We start from the raw sequence: 18220 nt of genomic DNA, 5'->3' as shown, positions 1-18220 counted from the left end.
CAGATAAGCAAAACAAAGGCGAGTGCTTACGTGCGCAATCCCTTGAACGTGCGCCGTCGTCCCGTCCGGCAGCTGGATGACGGGGTTGCTCGGGTCGACTTGCACGATGGACACGGTGCCGTCGGGGTTGCTTATCGTCTGCACCATCTGCCCTGAGTAGACGGAGTTGGTCTGCGCGTTGATTTGCTGCGGAACGGAAGACGCGGTTGTTAATGCGGGTTATAGGAGCAAACCACTAAATCATAATATCGTAACCTTCGTAAACAAGCCGCCTAAGTCACTATTTTCTACTTCACAGGAAATCAGAAATGAAGTATCATCTCATTTGGCGTAAGAGTTAGGCAGAAATGTAAAGGCCAATTCTAGAACACTTAAACCCTGAATGACGAAGGGAACTATACAAAAATGGGCGTCACATGATGGAAATTTGATGTAGAAAAAACCTGGAAATGAAAAGGCCAATTCTAGAACACTTGAACCCTGAATGACGAAGGCAACTATACAAAAATGGGCGTCACATGATGGAAATTTGATGTAGAAAAAACCTGGAAATCACTGAAAAATGACTTAGGCGATTATTTTACGAGGGTGACGCTATAGGAATGTTTCTGCTAACAATCAATCCTCTTTTTCATGATATAGATTTGCTGGAGGACAAATACTCAGTTGACAGGGCAGATGAAAGGATCAAACTCCACTAATTCATACTATAGGAACCTTTCTCCCATCAACCAATCCTCCTCTTCAATATATAAATGTAATGAGGTCACAAAATAATAACATACTGGATTTAAGTTGAGTTGGAAAGTTGGAAAGTTTCGTTTAGTCGGCGCAACATCTGTGGTCATATGCTGGAGAGAGACAGAAGGGGAAGGAATTATAGGAGAAATGATCAGGTCCCAGGAGACAGGACACAACCCCCGATTAATACCTGGTACCCATTCACTGCTGGGTGGACAGGGGCGTAGGGTATCGGAAAAGCCACCCAAATTTTTCAACTCCGCCCAGGAATCGAACCCAGGCTCTCTTGGTTGAGTCGTGTGTGCTAACCACTGCACCACGAAGCCCCCGACAAAATAACACACTGGAGTTAAATTGAGATGATCAGTTGTTTATGAGGCAAGGACGGAAGGTCAGCTGAGAATGGAAAGGAATGGATGGACAGACATGGATGGGAAGGGATGAAACGGACAAACAGGAAAGAAAAAAGGGATAGACAGATGGTAGGAGGAATGGAGTGATGCTGGAAAACACAAATACACAGAAAAAATAAAGAATATGGACCAAGGAACACAGGAATGGATGAACGGACATGGATGGGAAGGGATGAAACGGACAAACAGGAATGATAAAAAGGGATAGACAGATGGTAGGAGGAATGGAGTGACGCTGGAAAACACAAATACACAGAAAAAATAAAGAAATTGACCAAGGAACACAGGTATGGATGGACGGACATGGATGGGAAGGGATGAAACGGAAAACCAGAATGATAAAAAGGGATAGACAGATGGTAGGAGGGATGGAGTGACGCTGGAAAACACAAATACACAGAAAAAATAAAGAAATTGACCAAGAAACACAGGAATGGATGGACGGACATGGATGGGAAGGGATGAAACGGACAAACAGGATGATAAAAAGGGATAGACAGATGGTAGGAGGAATGGAGTGACGCTGGAAAACACAAATACACAGAAAAAATAAAGAATATGGACCAAGAAACAGGAATGGATGGACGGACATGGATGGGAAGGGATGAAACGGAAAACCAGAATGATAAAAAGGGATAGACAGATGGTAGGAGGAATGGAGTGACGCTGGAAAACACAAATACACAGAAAAAATAAAGAAATTGGACCAAGAAACACAGGAATGGATGAACGGACATGGATGGGAAGGGATGAAACGGACAAACAGGAATGATAAAAAGGGATAGACAGATGGTAGGAGGAATGGAGTGACGCTGGAAAACACAAATACACAGAAAAAATAAAGAAATTGACCAAGAAACACAGGAATGGATGGACGGACACGGATGGGAAGGGATGAAACGGACAAACAGAATGATAAAAAGGGATAGACAGATGGTAGGAGGAATGGAGTGACGCTGGAAAACACAAATACACAGAAAAAATAAAGAAATTGACCAAGAAACAGGAATGGATAGACGGACACGGATGGGAAGGGATGAAACGGACAAACAGGAATGATAAAAAGGGATAGACAGATGGTAGGAGGAATGGAGTGACGCTGGAAAACACAAATACACAGAAAAAATAAAGAAATTGGACTAAGAAACAGGAATGGATAGACGGACATGGATGGGAAGGGATGAAACGGACAAACAGGAATGATAAAAAGGGATAGACAGATGGTAGGAGGGATGGAGTGACGCTGGAAAACACAAATAAATAAAGAAAGAAGATGAAGAAACACAGGCAGACAAACGTGGCTTCACCAACCTCCGCCACCTGACTCTTATCCTCCTCCTCGTTGAAGACCGGTAGGAGATCATCCCTGCCGTGGAATTTGTAGCAGTTGATGACAATTTGGCGCAGCGCTGTGGTCCACGACACCTAAGAGGGGAGAGAAACGAGTAGCTTTAAGTGTAAAATATCGAACGGAGACTTACTACGAGGGCAGAAAAATGGTTACGTATAAGTCGTACTAACCACATATCGTATCTATCATTTCTACGCCTCAAACTCTCGTACCTAAACAAGTAACGTGAGAAAATTAAAGTTAGTGCTAAAACTCTTGAATAGCGACGTTTTCTGTTCTTTGTTGTGATAGTTATCGGTCAGCAACTACGAAAATGAAATGCGTATAAGTATATCTATAGAACGTAAAATGATAACTCAGCCGACCCTAATCTAGTACAGTCATCCCTCAAATAGTACAGCTTCCAATAGTTCGTTTTCGGTTTTATATGGATTTTTAAATTTACTGCTCGTTGGGAAATTTAAAAATCCTTAAAAATCTTCTTAGAAAATCCACATAAAACCAGAACCGAATTATTGTAAACCGTACTATTTGAGGGACGACTGTATTCAACAAAGCACAACTAGGCAAAGATAATCAATAATGGCACGCAGACCAACCACCTTTTGCTTCTGGTCATCGGATCGCGCGTCCATCCTCACGTTGGCCCACGGGACGTCCTTAGGCCACCAGGGCGGCCGCGTCGACTCCTTGCCCCAGCCTGGTTTACCTCTCCCTGTGACGAAGGTATGGAGAGTGAGGGAGGCGATGGGAGGAAGGGAGGGAGGGAGGAGAGGGGGAAGGAAGGGAGGATGGAAAGAGTAAGATGAAGGAAGGAAGGAAGGGATGGAGAGGAAGAGAGAGGAAGAGAAGATGGAAGGAAAGAACAAGAGGAAGGAAGGAAGGAAGCAAGGAATGAAGAGGAAGAGAAGATGGAAGGAAGGAAAGATGGAAGGTGAAGGAGTAAAGGAAATAACAGACACAAATACACACACAAACAAATTAAAAAAACTATACAATCGCACCCACTCCCCCTAACCTAACCTAACCTACCCGTGGAGTACTTCAGCATGAGGGGGATGAAGGCCCGGAGTTGCGCCTGGGTCATCTTCTCTACGGGCGTTGGGATGCCGTCGATGATCAGCGGCGGTAACTCGTGCAGCGAAGGGTCGTCCTGAGGGGGGGGAGGCGCCTGCTGGGCCAAGGCGTTCTCCAGCTCAGTCATCAACATCTGCCTCAGCGTCTTCATCTGGGAGGGAGAGAATGTGTTGGGGGTGTTATTCTGGAGTACCTAACCTACCCTAACTTAACCTAACCTAACCTCAGCGTCTTCATCCATAGGAGAGAGACAGTGTTGTGGGTGTTATGCTGGAGTACTTAACCTACCCTAACTTAACCTAACCTAACCTCAGCGTCTTCAACCATAGGGGAGAGACAGTGTTGTGGGTGTTATTCTGGAGTACCTAACCTACCCTAACTTAACCTAACCTAACCTCAGCGTCTTCATCCATAGGGGAGAGACAGTGTTGTGGGTGTTATTCTGGAGTATCTAACCTAACCTGACCAAACTTAACCAAACCTAACCTTAGTGTCTTCATCCACAGGGGAGAGACAGTGTTGTGGGTGTTATTTTGGGTTACCTAACCTAACTTGACCTAACTGAACCAAACTTAACCTCAGCATCTTCCTCAATAGCCTAACCTGACCAAACTTAACCAAACCTAACCTCAGTGTCTTCATCTAGGAGAGAGAGACAGTGTTGTGGGTGTTATTCTGAAGTACCTAACCTAACCTAACCATCACTCTTTACTCATCCTGCTTAATATTATCCCAGGTTCAATATACCAAGGCGAGGAAATCACCACAATCTCCATAGTCTACCTTCATTACAAATAAGGAAATATCAATGAGAGAAAATAAAGAAATAATTCAGTAAAAACCAACCCATCCCGGGACTTACCACATCTTCGAGAGGCTTGGCGCCGAAACACTTGAAGTCGTTCCCGGACTTACTGGGCGTCGCCACCACCACCACCGCCTGCTGGCCCACCCGCGTCGAATACTCGTCGATCGTCGCCTTGAGTTTCCGCAGGAGCCTCGTCTTCTGACGCTTACGTATCGACGGGTTGAGCTCGAAACAGTGGTGTCTTTTGCGCTTCTTGGCGGACGCGATCGCAGCGGCAGCGGCCACACCGACGGGACCTATGTACCTCAGCGTGGGAGAGAGAATCGAGATGAGGCGAGTGACCTTAGGCGTGGAGGGAGCAGGAGAGGGCAAGGCCGCGGAATGTTGTTGTGTCTGTCCGTCGGTCAGTCTGTCCTTTTTTCTGGTTATATTTCTTTTTGTTTAGGCTGCTCAGAGCGACTGGGGTTGGGTTGCTGGCTTAAGTGAATCATAACAAAACTGGGGTGGGTTGTACGATGCTTGGAGTGTGAGGTGGAGAGAGGAGAGGAGGAGGAGGAGGAGGAGAGAAAGGGGAGAGAGAAGAAACAAGGAGAGGAAAGGAGAGGAGAGACAAGCTTATAAGAGAGAGACAGGAGAGGAGGAGGAGGAAGAGAATAGGGAAGAGGAGGGGAGAGAAAGGGAAGAGAGAAGGAGAAAAGGAGAGGAGAGGAGAGGAGAGACAAGATTATAAGAGAGAGAGAGAGAGAGAGAGAGAGAGAGAGAGAGAGAGAGAGAGAGAGAGAGAGAGAGAGAGAGAGAGAGAGAGAGAGAGAGAGAGAGAGAGAAGGAAAAAAAGAAGAGAAAAACAGCGTAGAAGAAAGAAGAAGAAGAACGGAAAACGGAATAAAATGAAAACGAGGAAAACGGAGAAAAAAAAATCATTAAACAAGACCGGAAAAAAAAGAGGAAATCAAGTTATACGGTGAGATTACGAGAGGAGGTGAAACAACAACAGCGACAACAACAACAACAACAACAAGAATAAAACAGTCTCACACACAAGCTAGGAGAATGCATCCAACACGGTGTCGTAAATAAAATAAAACCAATAATAATGAAAATAAAACCCACACACACACACACACACACACACACGCACACAGAAGGTAATCCAAGCGGTGTATGTATGTGCGTGCGTGCGTGCGTGCGTGGAGGCTTCAAATCCCTTCCTATCATCACTAAGGGCACGGGAAAATCAATGGGGTAAGTCTAGTGTGAAAAATGATTATAAAATGCAAATGCTCGTAAATCATATGAGGTAAATCTAGTGTAAAATTAAAATGGCATGCAGAGGGGTAACTCAAATAGACTCATTGGGTGCACATCCATATAACAGCATCTTCCATCTAGCGTAATCCATTTCTGGGTCGTGATCTGTGGAGTCCCTTGATAGATAGAGTCCCGATAACCTAAGATTTGGACGCCATTATTGGCCCTGTTTTCGCTGCGAGGGCGTGTGCCAGTGTTTGAAAAGCGCGGCGAAAACAGGGCCAGTAATGGCGTCCAAATCTTAGGTCGTCGGGACTCTATGAGGGACTACAGATCACGGCCCAGAATCGGGTTACGCTAAATGGAAGAGCTATAAAAAAACATACATCAGTGACGTAATGAAGCGAAATAATACCTTTTTAATTAACGACAAAATCCATGCTGCTGTCGGGAACCTCTAACGCTACACACACATAAATAAAATATATATACGTAAAAAAATAAATATTCATAACAGGTTTGCCAGTCGTCATGCATTGCTCTTTCTTATTCTTATTCTTCTGTTCAGTAATTTCCTTTTTTTTTTTTTTTTTCTTCTTTTTTTTTTCCGTGAGTTGCCCCTTCCTCCACCAAGGGCACCGGCACAGCGTAAGGGACCCAGCACCACCAGCCACAGCATTGACAGTCTCCAGCAACATCAATTCACAGGTATATTTTCAGGCTCAGAACTTTAATAGCAAAACATGACCCACAGCAACGTTATATATCTACACCAAGACTAAGTTCCGAGTGGCTTTCAACAGCAAAAAACATCACAGTGAGTCTTTAGCTTCAAGACTTTAGACTTTAGCCTGAGAGACCTTGAATAGCAAAACGCAACCCACAGCAATGTTATATATCTATGCCGAGAACACTAAGTTCCGAGTGGATTTCAACAGCAAAAGACGTCACAGTGAGTCTTTAAGTAACACCAAATTCCGTTCAGCAAGTCTTATATTCCGAGCAAACTATAACTGGAAAACTCAATGTAGTAATTCTTAACCTCTGAATGGACTTAAAACAGCAAAAAGTCATGAGTTTTGAGATCTTAACAGCAAAACATAAGTCACATTAAGTCCTAAGCAACTCGATGTAGTAATTCTTAACCTCTGAATGGACTTAAAATAGCAAAAAGTCATGAGTTTTGAGATCTTGACAGCAAAACTCGATGTAGTAATTCTTAACCTCTGAATGGACTTAAAACAGCAAAAAGTCATGAGTTTTGAGATCTTAACAGCAAAACATAAGTCACATTACGTCCTTAGACTTAAATAACAAAACCCATCACATTATGTCCTTAGATCTGAGTGGACATCGATACTTTAAATACAGAAACGTTGATGGTATTGGAATCTATGTGTTAAGAGTTTCACAAAAGGGTTCAAGTCTATCACGGTTAATCTCAAGTTAGTTACAGATGTTGCTGCGGGTTTTATGAGTTTGAAATTTCTTATATATGCGTCAAGGCAATGGCTGGTTTCAAAGAGGACTTGCGGTATCAATTAATCACCTTACTAACTATTTTTAATGATGTGTATGAGTGAATGACAATGGTCAATGAAGGACAGATGAATGGGTGAAGAAAATGATAGCAGGCTTTTTTTTCACATTTGTTACCCTTGAACTGACTCTGCTGTAAAATAAATAAATGAATAAATTGTCGTAGTATTGTATAAAAAGGCTATTACACTGGGCAAATTTTCCGTGGATCTTCAGTCACACCACGATTTCCGCTGGCGTGGTTCTCATATTTCCGTGGTTTTCTGACGTGTCCATGATCTTCCAAGGCTACGGTAGATTTCACCGAAGGACGACGGTATTACTCATCATCATCATCAGCAGCAATAACAAGAAACAAATGAGAACCACACTAGCGGAAATCGTGGTTTGACTGAAGATCTACGGAAAATTTGCCCCTGCAGTGTAATAGCCCCCTTCAGACCCACCAATATTATCTTAACCCGGTAGCAGCGACGGGCCAAATTTATGCCATGATATAAACCCCCAAAAATAGATGATGCATAAACAGATCACAAATACGTTGATACATATTATGAAATGGTTTGCGTGTGATGATTTTTTCTCATTTTTCTCGCTTAGAGGGACCATTAAGAAACATGATCCCCGCTGCTACCAGGTTAAGCATGACCTATCAATATTACGTAATGCAGAAATCCCCGAGACAGTCCCCCTTGAAGAAAATGATAGAAAATGTGTTGTAGGGTCATAGCAGAACCATTAATATTATGTTACGCATGACCTATCAATATTACATAATCCCCAAATCCTCGAGACAGTCCCTGCCACAAGTCCTCCCTGCGCTGCGTCCCCGGGGCTGGCGGCGGCCTTGGCTCCCTCCACCACAACAAGAATCACAGTGTCCCTCTCACCTGACCACCCACCTGCCGCCGCTAGCTGGGCGGTCACGTCATCGTCCCCCTGGAGTGACCCCTCGTCCTCGCCGAAGCTGCCCGGTGACGAAGGGACATCATCGTCATCGTCGTCGCTCGTCCCTGTGATCTGGGTGGCTACGCTGTCCCCCGCCCCACCGCCCCCTCCTGTGTCCTCCCCGAGCGAGTCGACGGCTCCCCCGCTGGTGACGCTAGTGAGGCCCGTCGCGCCTACACTGTTCATCACCAGCTGGACCGGTAAGGAAAATGTGGACAAGTTAGTAATGCTGCGGTTTGGGGTAAAATGCAATTGTTTTCTCTGAGGGTTTGACACAGTGAGAGATTTATATGTGATTCAGGTACGTGTTCAATGGGGACAAGTTAGTAATGCTGCGGTTTGGGGTAAAATGCAACTGTTTTCTCTAAGGGTTTGACACAGTGAGAGATTTATATGTGATTCAGGTACGCATTCAATGGGGACAAGTTAGTAATGCTGCGGTTTGGGGTAAAATGCAACTGTTTTCTCTGAGGGTTTGATACAGTGAGAGATTTATATGTGATTCAGGTATGTGTTCAATGGGGACAAGTTAGTAATGCTACGGTTTGGGGTAAAATGCAACTGTTTTCTCTGAGGGTTTGATACAGTGAGAGATTTATATGTGATTCAGGTACGCATTCAATGGGGACAAGTTAGTAATGCTGCGGTTTGGGGTAAAATGCAACTGTTTTCTCTGAGGGTTTGACACAGTGAGAGATTTATATGTGATTCAAGTACGTGTTCAATGGGGACAAGTTAGTAATGCTGCGGTTTGGGGTAAAATGCAACTGTTTTCTCTAAGGGTTTGACACAGTGAGAGATTAATATGTGATTCAGGTATGCGTTCAATGGGGACAAGTTAGTAATACTGCAGTTTGGGGTAAAATGCAACTGTTTTCTCTAAGGGTTTGACACAGTGAGAGATTTATATTTGATTCAGGTACGTGTTCAATGGGGACAAGTTAGTAATGCTTCAGTTTGGGGTAAAATGCAACTGTTTTCTCTGAGGGTTTGACACAGTGAGAGATTTATATTTGATTCAGGTATGCGTTCAATGGGGACAAGTTAGTAATGCTTCAGTTTGGGGTAAAATGCCACTGATAAAAAAAAAGAGGATAAAACTGACATAAAGGAAAAGTTAAAATCTGTTACAAGTGGACAGAATGACATAAAGGAAAAGTTAAAATCTGTTACAAGTGGGAAGAATGAAACTGAAGGGCGCAGAAATAATAATAATAAAAAAAAGGATAAAACTAACATAAAGGGGAAGTTAAAATCTGCTACAAGTGGAAAGAATGACAAAAAGGTAAAGTTAAAATCTGTTACAAGTGGGAAGAATGACATGAAGGGAAAGTTTTACAAGTGGGAAGAATGACATAAAGGGAAAGTTAAAATCTGTTACAAGTGGGAAGAACAACAAAAAGGGAAAGTTAAAATCTGTTACAAGTGGAAAGAATTACATAAATGGAGTTAAAATCTGTTACAAGTGGAAAGAATGACATGAAGGGAAAGTTAAAATCTGTCACAGGTGGGAAGAATGAAGCTCACGGGCGCAGAAATAGACAAACCAAACAAAAAAAGCTCGTCTCTCACCTGCTGCCCTCCTGCAAGTGCAACGCGCCATCCTCGTAAAGATGACGCATCAACACTGTTCATTACCAGCTGAAACACAAACGCAACACATCAGGGCCAGGCACACACACACCGAAACACACACACAAACACACACGCGCCAGCTGCTGCAAGGCGTAGAGCGTGTCAAGGGGAAATACAGGCAGGGATGACAAAGTAAATCCCATATGGTACAATTTCTCACAGGTATGAAAGGAAGTGAAGACGAAGGACTATCCAAACAGTACTTTAGCGTGTGTTAGAGGAGTATCAACATGTAAAGAGATAGTTAGTTTGAAAAGGAAAATGCGCTGCTAAAACTATACTGAGTGAGTGTTTGAGAGTGTATGAATAAATCTATCTTGTGAGTATGTCATGGAGGTATGTCATGGTACACTCGAAAAATTTTGTAGGTCAAGTGTGGCTATTACGTGGCTTGAGAGGAAGGTTTTGAGCGTAGGAATAAAAGTTTTTGAATGTAGGAATATATCTAAGAGTAAAACCTATCTCGTGAGGGAGTTTTTGAGCGCAGAAATAAAAATAAGAGTCTTCTATCATCTAGTCATCTTCTTCTATCTAGTATATCTTGTGAATATGATTTATAGGTGTTGGTACACTGTTCTGTGGCCTGAGAGGAAGTTTTTTGGGTGTAGGAATAAAAGTTTTTAAGTGTAGGAATAAATCTAAGAGTGTTACCTATCTTGTGAATATGTTTTGGTAGCGTAAAAAGTGTTGGCACACTCAAAGTTTTGTAGGTCAGGTGTAGCTGTTCCGAGGGCGACTCAATACTCACGTAGTTCATGGAGGACGGAATACTCACATAGGAGGAGCCTGAGTCAGGGCCAGACATTCCCAGGCCCCTTCTTGGTGTCGAGGATGAGGATGACGACTGAAGGTCCCGGCCCTACCCTACGCCTCCTCGGATGCCTGAAGGGGTAACCAAAACAATTATTAAGAGTTCGTATTATAGAACGTACCATGCTCCCTATGTATTGCTATTTACCAGGGCCTCAGAGGAGATTAACTGATGATTCCAGTCTTACCCTACGCCTCCTTGGATGCCTGGAGGGGTAACCAAAACAAATATTAAGAGTTCGTATTATAGAACGTACCATGCTCCCTATAGTGCTATTTACCAAGGCCTCAGAGGAGATTAACTGATGGTTCCAGCCTTACCCTACGCCTCCTTGGATGCCTGGAGGGGTAACCAAAACAATTATTAAGAGTTCGTATTAAAGAACGTACCATGCTCCCTATGTATTGCTATTTACCAAGGCCTCAGAGGAGATTAACTGATGATTCCAGTCTTACCCTATGCCTCCTTGGATGCCTGGAGGGGTAACCAAAACAATTATTAAGAGTTCGTATTAAAGAACGTACCATGCTCCCTATACTATTGCCATTTACCAAGGCCTCAGAGGAGATTGACTGATGGTCCTGGGTCTGCCCTATGCCTCCTGGGGAAACACTCCACTATGCACCACAGAGGCAGAGAAAGACCTGAGACTATATGTTACCAGGCTACCAGTGAAGGGATATCCAGCATACCAATACCACAAGGGAAACACTCCACTATCCACCACAGAGGCAGAGAAAGACCTGAGACTATATGTTACCAGGCTACCAGTGAAGGGATATCCAGCATACCAATACCACATGGGAAACACTCCACTATCCACCACAGAGGCAGAGAAAGACCTGAGACTATATGTTACCAGGCTACCAGTGAAGGCAAAATCCGTGCCAATCGCGGCGGACGGGTTAAATGACTCGATAGCCTTAACAACCAATGAGTGACTGTGACCTGAAACTCGTATATGTAAACCTTCATTGAATTACTTTACAGCCCTAACCTCTAATAAGTGACTCAATAGCCATAACCATAAGTGACTATAACCGAAACATCGAATAACACAAGCTTTCAATACAAGACTGCAACACTAACCCAGCCAATACTGAGAGAGCTTGCCAAATGAAACACAAGCAGGGGAGGCATCTCATCGTAAGGATTGTGACCTCGGAAATCAATAAACACCCAAATCTTTAGCTATTAATCTAACCTAACAAAACAAGATATAAACAACCTCATAAGCACATCAGTAATAACAACCACTACTACTACTACTACTATTGCTATTGTTAGGGATGAGGGAGAGCGTAATTTCATCTCGTCAATGGAGGAAAATATAAATGAAATGCCGGATAATAGGAAAGCTTGCAACGATATTGATTAACATATTGATTTATGCAGACAAAAGAGGGAAGCTGTTGTGTTATAAGGAATGAGGGCATAGTTTTATCTCATCAAAGGAGGAAAAAATAAATAAAATACCGAATAATAGGAAAGCTTGCAACGATATTGATTCACATATTGATTTATGCAGAGAAAGTGGAAGGCTGTTGTGTTATAAGGAATGAGGGCATTGTTTTATCTCATCAAAGGAGGAAAAAATAAATAAAATACCGAATAATAGGAAAGCTTGCAACGATATTGATTAACATATTGATTTCTGCAGACAAAAGAGGGAAGCTGTTGTGTTATAAGGAATGAGGGCATTGTTTTATCTCATCAAAGGAGGAAAAAGTGAAAAAATACCAGATAATGAGACAGCTCACACCAATATTGATTAACGTATTGATTTCTGCAGACACACACGATGATGATAAATGTAAATGTACCCTTCTGAACACAGCTTAGGCTAAATGTGAACTGCAGTAATAAATGCTAATATATGTGTGTTTGGGAGGGAGCTGATGTGTGTGTGTGTGTGTGTGTGTGTGTGTTACTTTCTCTAGTTAGGTTTGTTCTTTAGAAAATCAATGAAACTAATCAATAACCTTCTGTCTCTCTCTCTCTCTCTCTCTCTCTCCATGAATCCCTTCCCTTACTCTCTTCTCCCTTTCCTTCCCTTTCCTCCCTTTCTCCCCCCTCCCCTACTCTCCATCCCCTTCCCTCCCCTCCCCTTTCATCTCCTTCCCCTCCTTCTAATCCTTTTCCCTTTCCTTTCCTCTCCTTCCCTTCCCTTCTCTCCCCTATCCTCTCCTTCCCTTTCCTCTCTTTCCCTTCCCTTCCCTCCTTCCTCCTTCCTTCCCTCCTTCCTCTCTTCCCTTCCTTCCTTCTCCTTTCCTTCCCTCCTCTATCCTCTCCTTCCCTTTCCTCTCTTTCCCTTCCCTTCCCTCCCCTTTCCTCTCCTTCCTTTCCTCTCTTTCCCTTCCTTTCCTTCCCTTTCCTCTCCTTCCCTTCCCTCCCCTTCTCTCCCCTATCCTCTCCTTCCCTTCCCTCCCCATTCCTATCTTTCCCTTCCCTCCCCTCCCCTTTCCTCTCCCTCCCTTCCCTCTCCCTCTCCTCCCTTCCATTACTTATTCACACCACTAGACCGGGCTCACACAACTACCAAAAAGAGACATTAAACTCGGCTGCCTCGGAACTTTAAAATCGAAAGGCAACCGAGAACTTAAATGCCAAAAATCAATAGGAAAAATGCTTCAGTCAGCCCTTTAACTATTGATCTGCAGGGGGGTGAGCTGGGGCACTTAAAAGGGGTGGGAGGATTTTAAATGGGAAGCCACAGTGGGATTTAAAAGCCACTAATATCGATGAAAAATAACTTCACTATTTAAACTAACATGCTGGATTGAGATAGCTTGAAATGTTAAAGGCTGGAGATTGATGAATGTTATAACCAGTAACAATTAGCTTATCGGAATTCAACCTGTCAGAGATGAAATAGTCCAGAATTACACCCATTTTTTTTATAAAATGGCAGAATAGAGATGAGATATAAGAAGCCAGAGATGAAATAATCCAGAATTACACCCATCAGTACCTAACCTAACCTAACACTCAACTTGTCATTGATGAAATAGTCCAGAATTACACCCATTTTTCTTTTTATAATATGGCTGAATAGAGATGGGATAGAGAAAGATAGAATGAGAATGATGAATATATGGGGGAAGCTAAAGTTAACTAATGTGAATTCAGCTTGTCAGAGAATGAAAAAGCCCAGAATTACACCCATCAGTACCTAACCTAACCTAACACTGGGCATTCCATAATCCATCATAACCTAACCTAACATTGGGCATTCCATAACCCATCATTACCTAAACTAACCTAACAGTGGGCATTCTGTAACCTATCATTACCTAACCTAACACTGGGCATTCTGTAACCCAGCATTACCTAACCTAACACTGGGCATTCCGTAACCCAGCATTACCTAACCTAATACTGGGCATTCTGTAACCCATCATAACCTAACCAAACACTGGGCATTCCGTAACCCATCATTACTTAACCTAACCTAATACTGGGCATTCTGTAACCCATCATAACCTAACCAAACACTGGGCATACCATAACCCATCATTACTTAACCTAACCTAATATTGGGCATTCCGTAACCCATCATAACCTAACCTAACACTGGGCATTCCGTAACCCATCATTACCTAACCTAACACTGGGCATTCCGTAACCCATCATTACCTAACCTAACACTGGGCATTCCGTAACCCAGCATAACCTAACCTAACACTGGGCATTCTGTAACCCATCATTACCTAACCTAACACTGGGCATTCCGTAACCCAGCATAACCTAACCTAACACTGGGCATTTTGTAACCCATCATAACCTAACCTAACACTGGGCATTCCGTAACCCAGCATTACCTAACCTAACACTGGGCATTCCATAACCCATCATTACCTAGCCTAACCTAACGTTGGGCATTCCGTAACCCATCATTACCTAACCTAACCAAACACTGGGCATTCCGTAACCCATCATTACCTAACCTAACCTAACACCAGGCATTCAGTAATTCTAACTCAACCATCTCCATCATTACGTATTGGGTTTTGTTAGGTTATGTCAGGTTACCCAGTGGCTGCGGGGACCATGTTTCTTAAAGACTCCTCCAAGCGAATTAATGAGAAAAATTCATCACTCCCGCAAATCATTATATAATATACATCAACACATTTATGATCAGTTGGTGCATCCTCTATTTTGGGGGGTTTATGTCAAGGCAAAAATATGACCTGTCGCTGGTACACAGGAAGCCACAAATTTGTCCTGCCGCTGGTACGCAGTAAGATAAAAATTTGACCCGTCGCTGGTACCGGATTAAGTTTAGGGTATCTTCAAACACATGATAGCCAGCACCCTATGGTATAAATCATCGAAGAATGACCTCACTTTGTTGTATAGAAAGTCTCATAAGTAAGAAAGTATATATGAATTTTCTGAGTCAAGACTTATAGTGTTTGTTTTGTTCTGGGTAGGTTATGTTAGGTTAAGTTTAGGGTATCTTCAAACACATGATAGCCAGCACCCTATGGTATAAATCAACAAAGAATGACCTCACTCTGTTGTATAGAAAGTCCCATTAGTAACGAAGCATATATGAATTTTCTGATTCAGCTAATATGTACATTACGGGTGTGTCTCGGGTCAACTTCCCTCCATCTCCACTGCTTCTATAGGTCAATACGAGTGTGGAAATAGTAATGAAATGCTGTGCAAATACCTAAGATACTATTACTATTACTACTAACAACACCCAACAAAATATAAACTACCACTGGGCTAATGTGTACTTTACGGCTGTGTCTCGGGTCAACTTCCCCTCATCTCCATTGCTTCTATAGGTCAAAACAAGTGCGCAAATAGTAATAAAATGTTGTGGAAGTACCTTGATATTATTACTACTACTACTACCACCACTAAAAATGATTATAACGTCTAACAGCCAACAAATATATAAACTATCGCCAGGCTAATATGTACTTTACGGCTGTGTCTGGGCTCAACTTTCCTTCATCTCTATTAGAGGCATTATTAATAGCTCTAGAGGGTCAGAGTGAGCCTAGCATCCCACCAAGGCTCTATCCCAAGGCTCTATCACCCTTGTAGAGCCTTAGGAGCCATAAATAAAGCTCTAAAGGGTCAAAATAAGGCTAGAATGGCCTCAGACACTAACACATGGGCAGGCCAGACATCTCTCTCCCTATCTGCCCCCAGCATCCCACCAAGGCTCTAGCACTCTTGTAAAGCCTTTGAAGCCTTAAATAAAGCTCTAAAGGGTCAAAATAAGGCTAGAATAACCTCAGACACTAACACAAGGGCAGGCCAGGCATCTCACTCCCTATCTGTCCCCAGCATCCCTTACAAGTGTTGTGTCCAAGGTCTTAGAAGGGGTGATCCGTGAGGGTTTAGTACACTATTTGGCCACTCACGACCTTATAACGGACAGCCAACACGGCTTCCGGAAAAATAGAAGCTGCCTCACCAACCTCCTCTGCTACGTCGACGACCTCGTCAATGCTGTGGACAGAGGAGACTGTGTCGATGTCAACTACCTGGACTGCGAGAAGGCATTTGACAGAGTTCCCCATGAGAGACTTGGCACTAAACTTAAGGCAATGGGTGTCGATGGGCTTCTCCTGAAATGGATCAAGAGCTTCCTGTCAGGACGGTACCACAGGGTCACTATCAGGACCTTCCACTCTGAATGGCTTCCTGTGCACAGCGGCGTTCCCCAAGGGACAGTTCTGGGCCCAGTGCTGTTCATCGTGTACATCAATGACCTGACCAGTCATCTGGAATCCAGCGTGAGCCTCTTTGCTGATGACGCCAAGATATACCGCACCATCCAGACACCTGAGGACCTTGCAATTCTGCAGAGGGACATGGCACGGCTGGATGATTGAGCGCAAAGTGGCTGTTAACTTTAACTCGAGAAATGCAAAACAATGCACGTTAGACTCAATCCTCAACAACACTACCAGCTCGGCAACAAGACCCTTCAAAAGTCATCCAAAGAAAAGATCTCGGAGTCACAATTTCCAACGACCTCAAACCAGCCACTCACATAGCCACTATAGCGGCCAAAGCAAACAGCCGCCTTGGCGTCATCAACAGGAACATTGTGGTTCTCAGCAGAAAGATCCTCCTCCCACTCTACCTAGCCCTGGTCCGCCCGATCCTTGATTACGGCGCCCAAGTGTGGTCCCCACACCAGATAGGAGACATTCAGACCCTAGAAAAGGTGCAGAGGAGGGCGACAAAGCTGGTCCCGGAACTGTCCCACCTTCCATATGAAGAAAGGTGCAGCCAACTCGGTATCCAGACACTCAAGGACAGAAGAACGCGGGGGGACATGATAGAGACCTATAAGCTCCTGCACGGCTTTGAAGATGTCCCCTACACCAAATTCTTCCACCTTAACACCAATAACCTCAGGGGACACAGCCTTAAATTAGTGAGACCCGACCACTGGACAACCACCACCAAGGGAAATTGGTTTGCGATTAGAACCATCGACCACTGGAACGCCCTCCCTGAGAGCGTAGTAACAGCCCCCACGATAGCCACTTTTAAAGCACGATATGACAGACACATAAACGAACCCTAACACTGGCTGACTTGACATAGAGGTGGGGATCACTACAAGAAGTTCTCTTCTTATTTCCCCACTACCATTTCATAGGTAAGCATTTCATAGGTAAGCAAGGCTCAATTCCAAGGCTCTAGCACCCTTCAATAGACCTCTAGAACATTAAATAAAGCTCTAAAGGGTCAAAATAAGGCTAGAATGTCCTCAGACACTAACACAAGGGCAGGCCAAGCATCTCTCTCCCTATCTGCCCCCAACATCCCACCAAGGCTCAATTCCAAGGCTCTAGCACCCTTCTAGAGCCTTAATGAGAGCTTTAAAGCCTTACATAAAGTACTAAAGGGTCAAAATAAGGCTAGAATGACCTCAGACACTAACACAAGGGCAGGCCAGGCATCTCTCTCCCTATCTGTCCCCAGCATCCCACCAAGGTTCTATTCCAAGGCTCTAGCACCCTTGAATAACCCAGAATAGACCTCTAGAACATTAAATAAAGCTCTAAAGGGTCAAAATAAACCTAGAATGACCTCAGACACTAACACAAGGGCAGGCCAGGCATCTCTCTCCCTATCTGCCCCCAGCATCCCACGAAGGCTCTATTCCAAGGCTCTAGCACCCTTCAATAGACCTCTAGAACATTAAATAAAGCTCTAAAGGGTCAAAATAAGGCTAGAATGACCTCAGACACTAACACAAGGGCAGGCCAAGCATCTCTCTCCCTATCTGCCCCCAACATCCCACCAAGGCTCAATTCCAAGGCTCTAGCACCCTTCTAGAGCCTTAATAAGAGCTGTAAAGCCTTAAATACAGTACTAAAGGGTCAAAATAAACCTAGAATGACCTCAGACACTAACACAAGGGCAGGCCAGGCATCTCTCTCCCTATCTGTCCCCAGCATCCCACCAAGGCTCAATTCCAAGGCTCTAGCACCCTTGAATATACCTCTAGAACATTAAATAGAGCTCTAAAGGGTCAAAATAAACCTAGAATGACCTCAGACACTAACACAAGGGCAGGCCAGGCATCTCTCTCCCTATCTGTCCCCAGCATCCCACCAAGGCTCAATTCCAAGGCTCTAGCACCCCTATAGAGCCTTGGG

The 18220-nt window shown here is 43.8% G+C and overlaps 1 protein-coding gene across 5 annotated transcripts in view; it reads right to left on the bottom strand.

The window, feature by feature from the left end:
• Positions 1-18220, bottom strand: part of LOC126995218 (DNA-binding protein Ewg-like) — a 31676-nt gene that overhangs the window by 11016 nt on the left and 2440 nt on the right. Inside the window, exons 3-11 of one of the 5 annotated variants that reach the window (XM_050854586.1) lie at positions 10509-10642; positions 9698-9766; positions 8080-8317; positions 4445-4686; positions 3538-3733; positions 3108-3220; positions 2466-2579; positions 786-851; positions 31-186 (exon numbers count right to left, since the gene is read on the bottom strand). In XM_050854586.1, coding sequence (XP_050710543.1) covers positions 31-186; positions 786-851; positions 2466-2579; positions 3108-3220; positions 3538-3733; positions 4445-4686; positions 8080-8317; positions 9698-9766; positions 10509-10565 — 1251 coding nt within the window. In that variant the 5' untranslated portion in view covers positions 10566-10642. Of the gene's footprint in view, positions 1-30; positions 187-785; positions 852-2465; positions 2580-3104; positions 3221-3537; positions 3734-4444; positions 4687-8067; positions 8318-9697; positions 9767-10508; positions 10643-18220 lie in introns of all 5 variants that reach the window. The other 4 variants (XM_050854585.1, XM_050854587.1, XM_050854588.1 and 1 more) reach the window with 4 other exon arrangements.

This window comes from Eriocheir sinensis, chromosome 7 (assembly GCF_024679095.1).
Source record: "Eriocheir sinensis breed Jianghai 21 chromosome 7, ASM2467909v1, whole genome shotgun sequence".
In the NCBI taxonomy this organism is placed as follows: domain Eukaryota; kingdom Metazoa; phylum Arthropoda; class Malacostraca; order Decapoda; family Varunidae; genus Eriocheir; species Eriocheir sinensis.
Note: the sequence above shows the minus strand (reverse complement) of the source record. Positions and strands in the feature narration are given on the sequence as shown.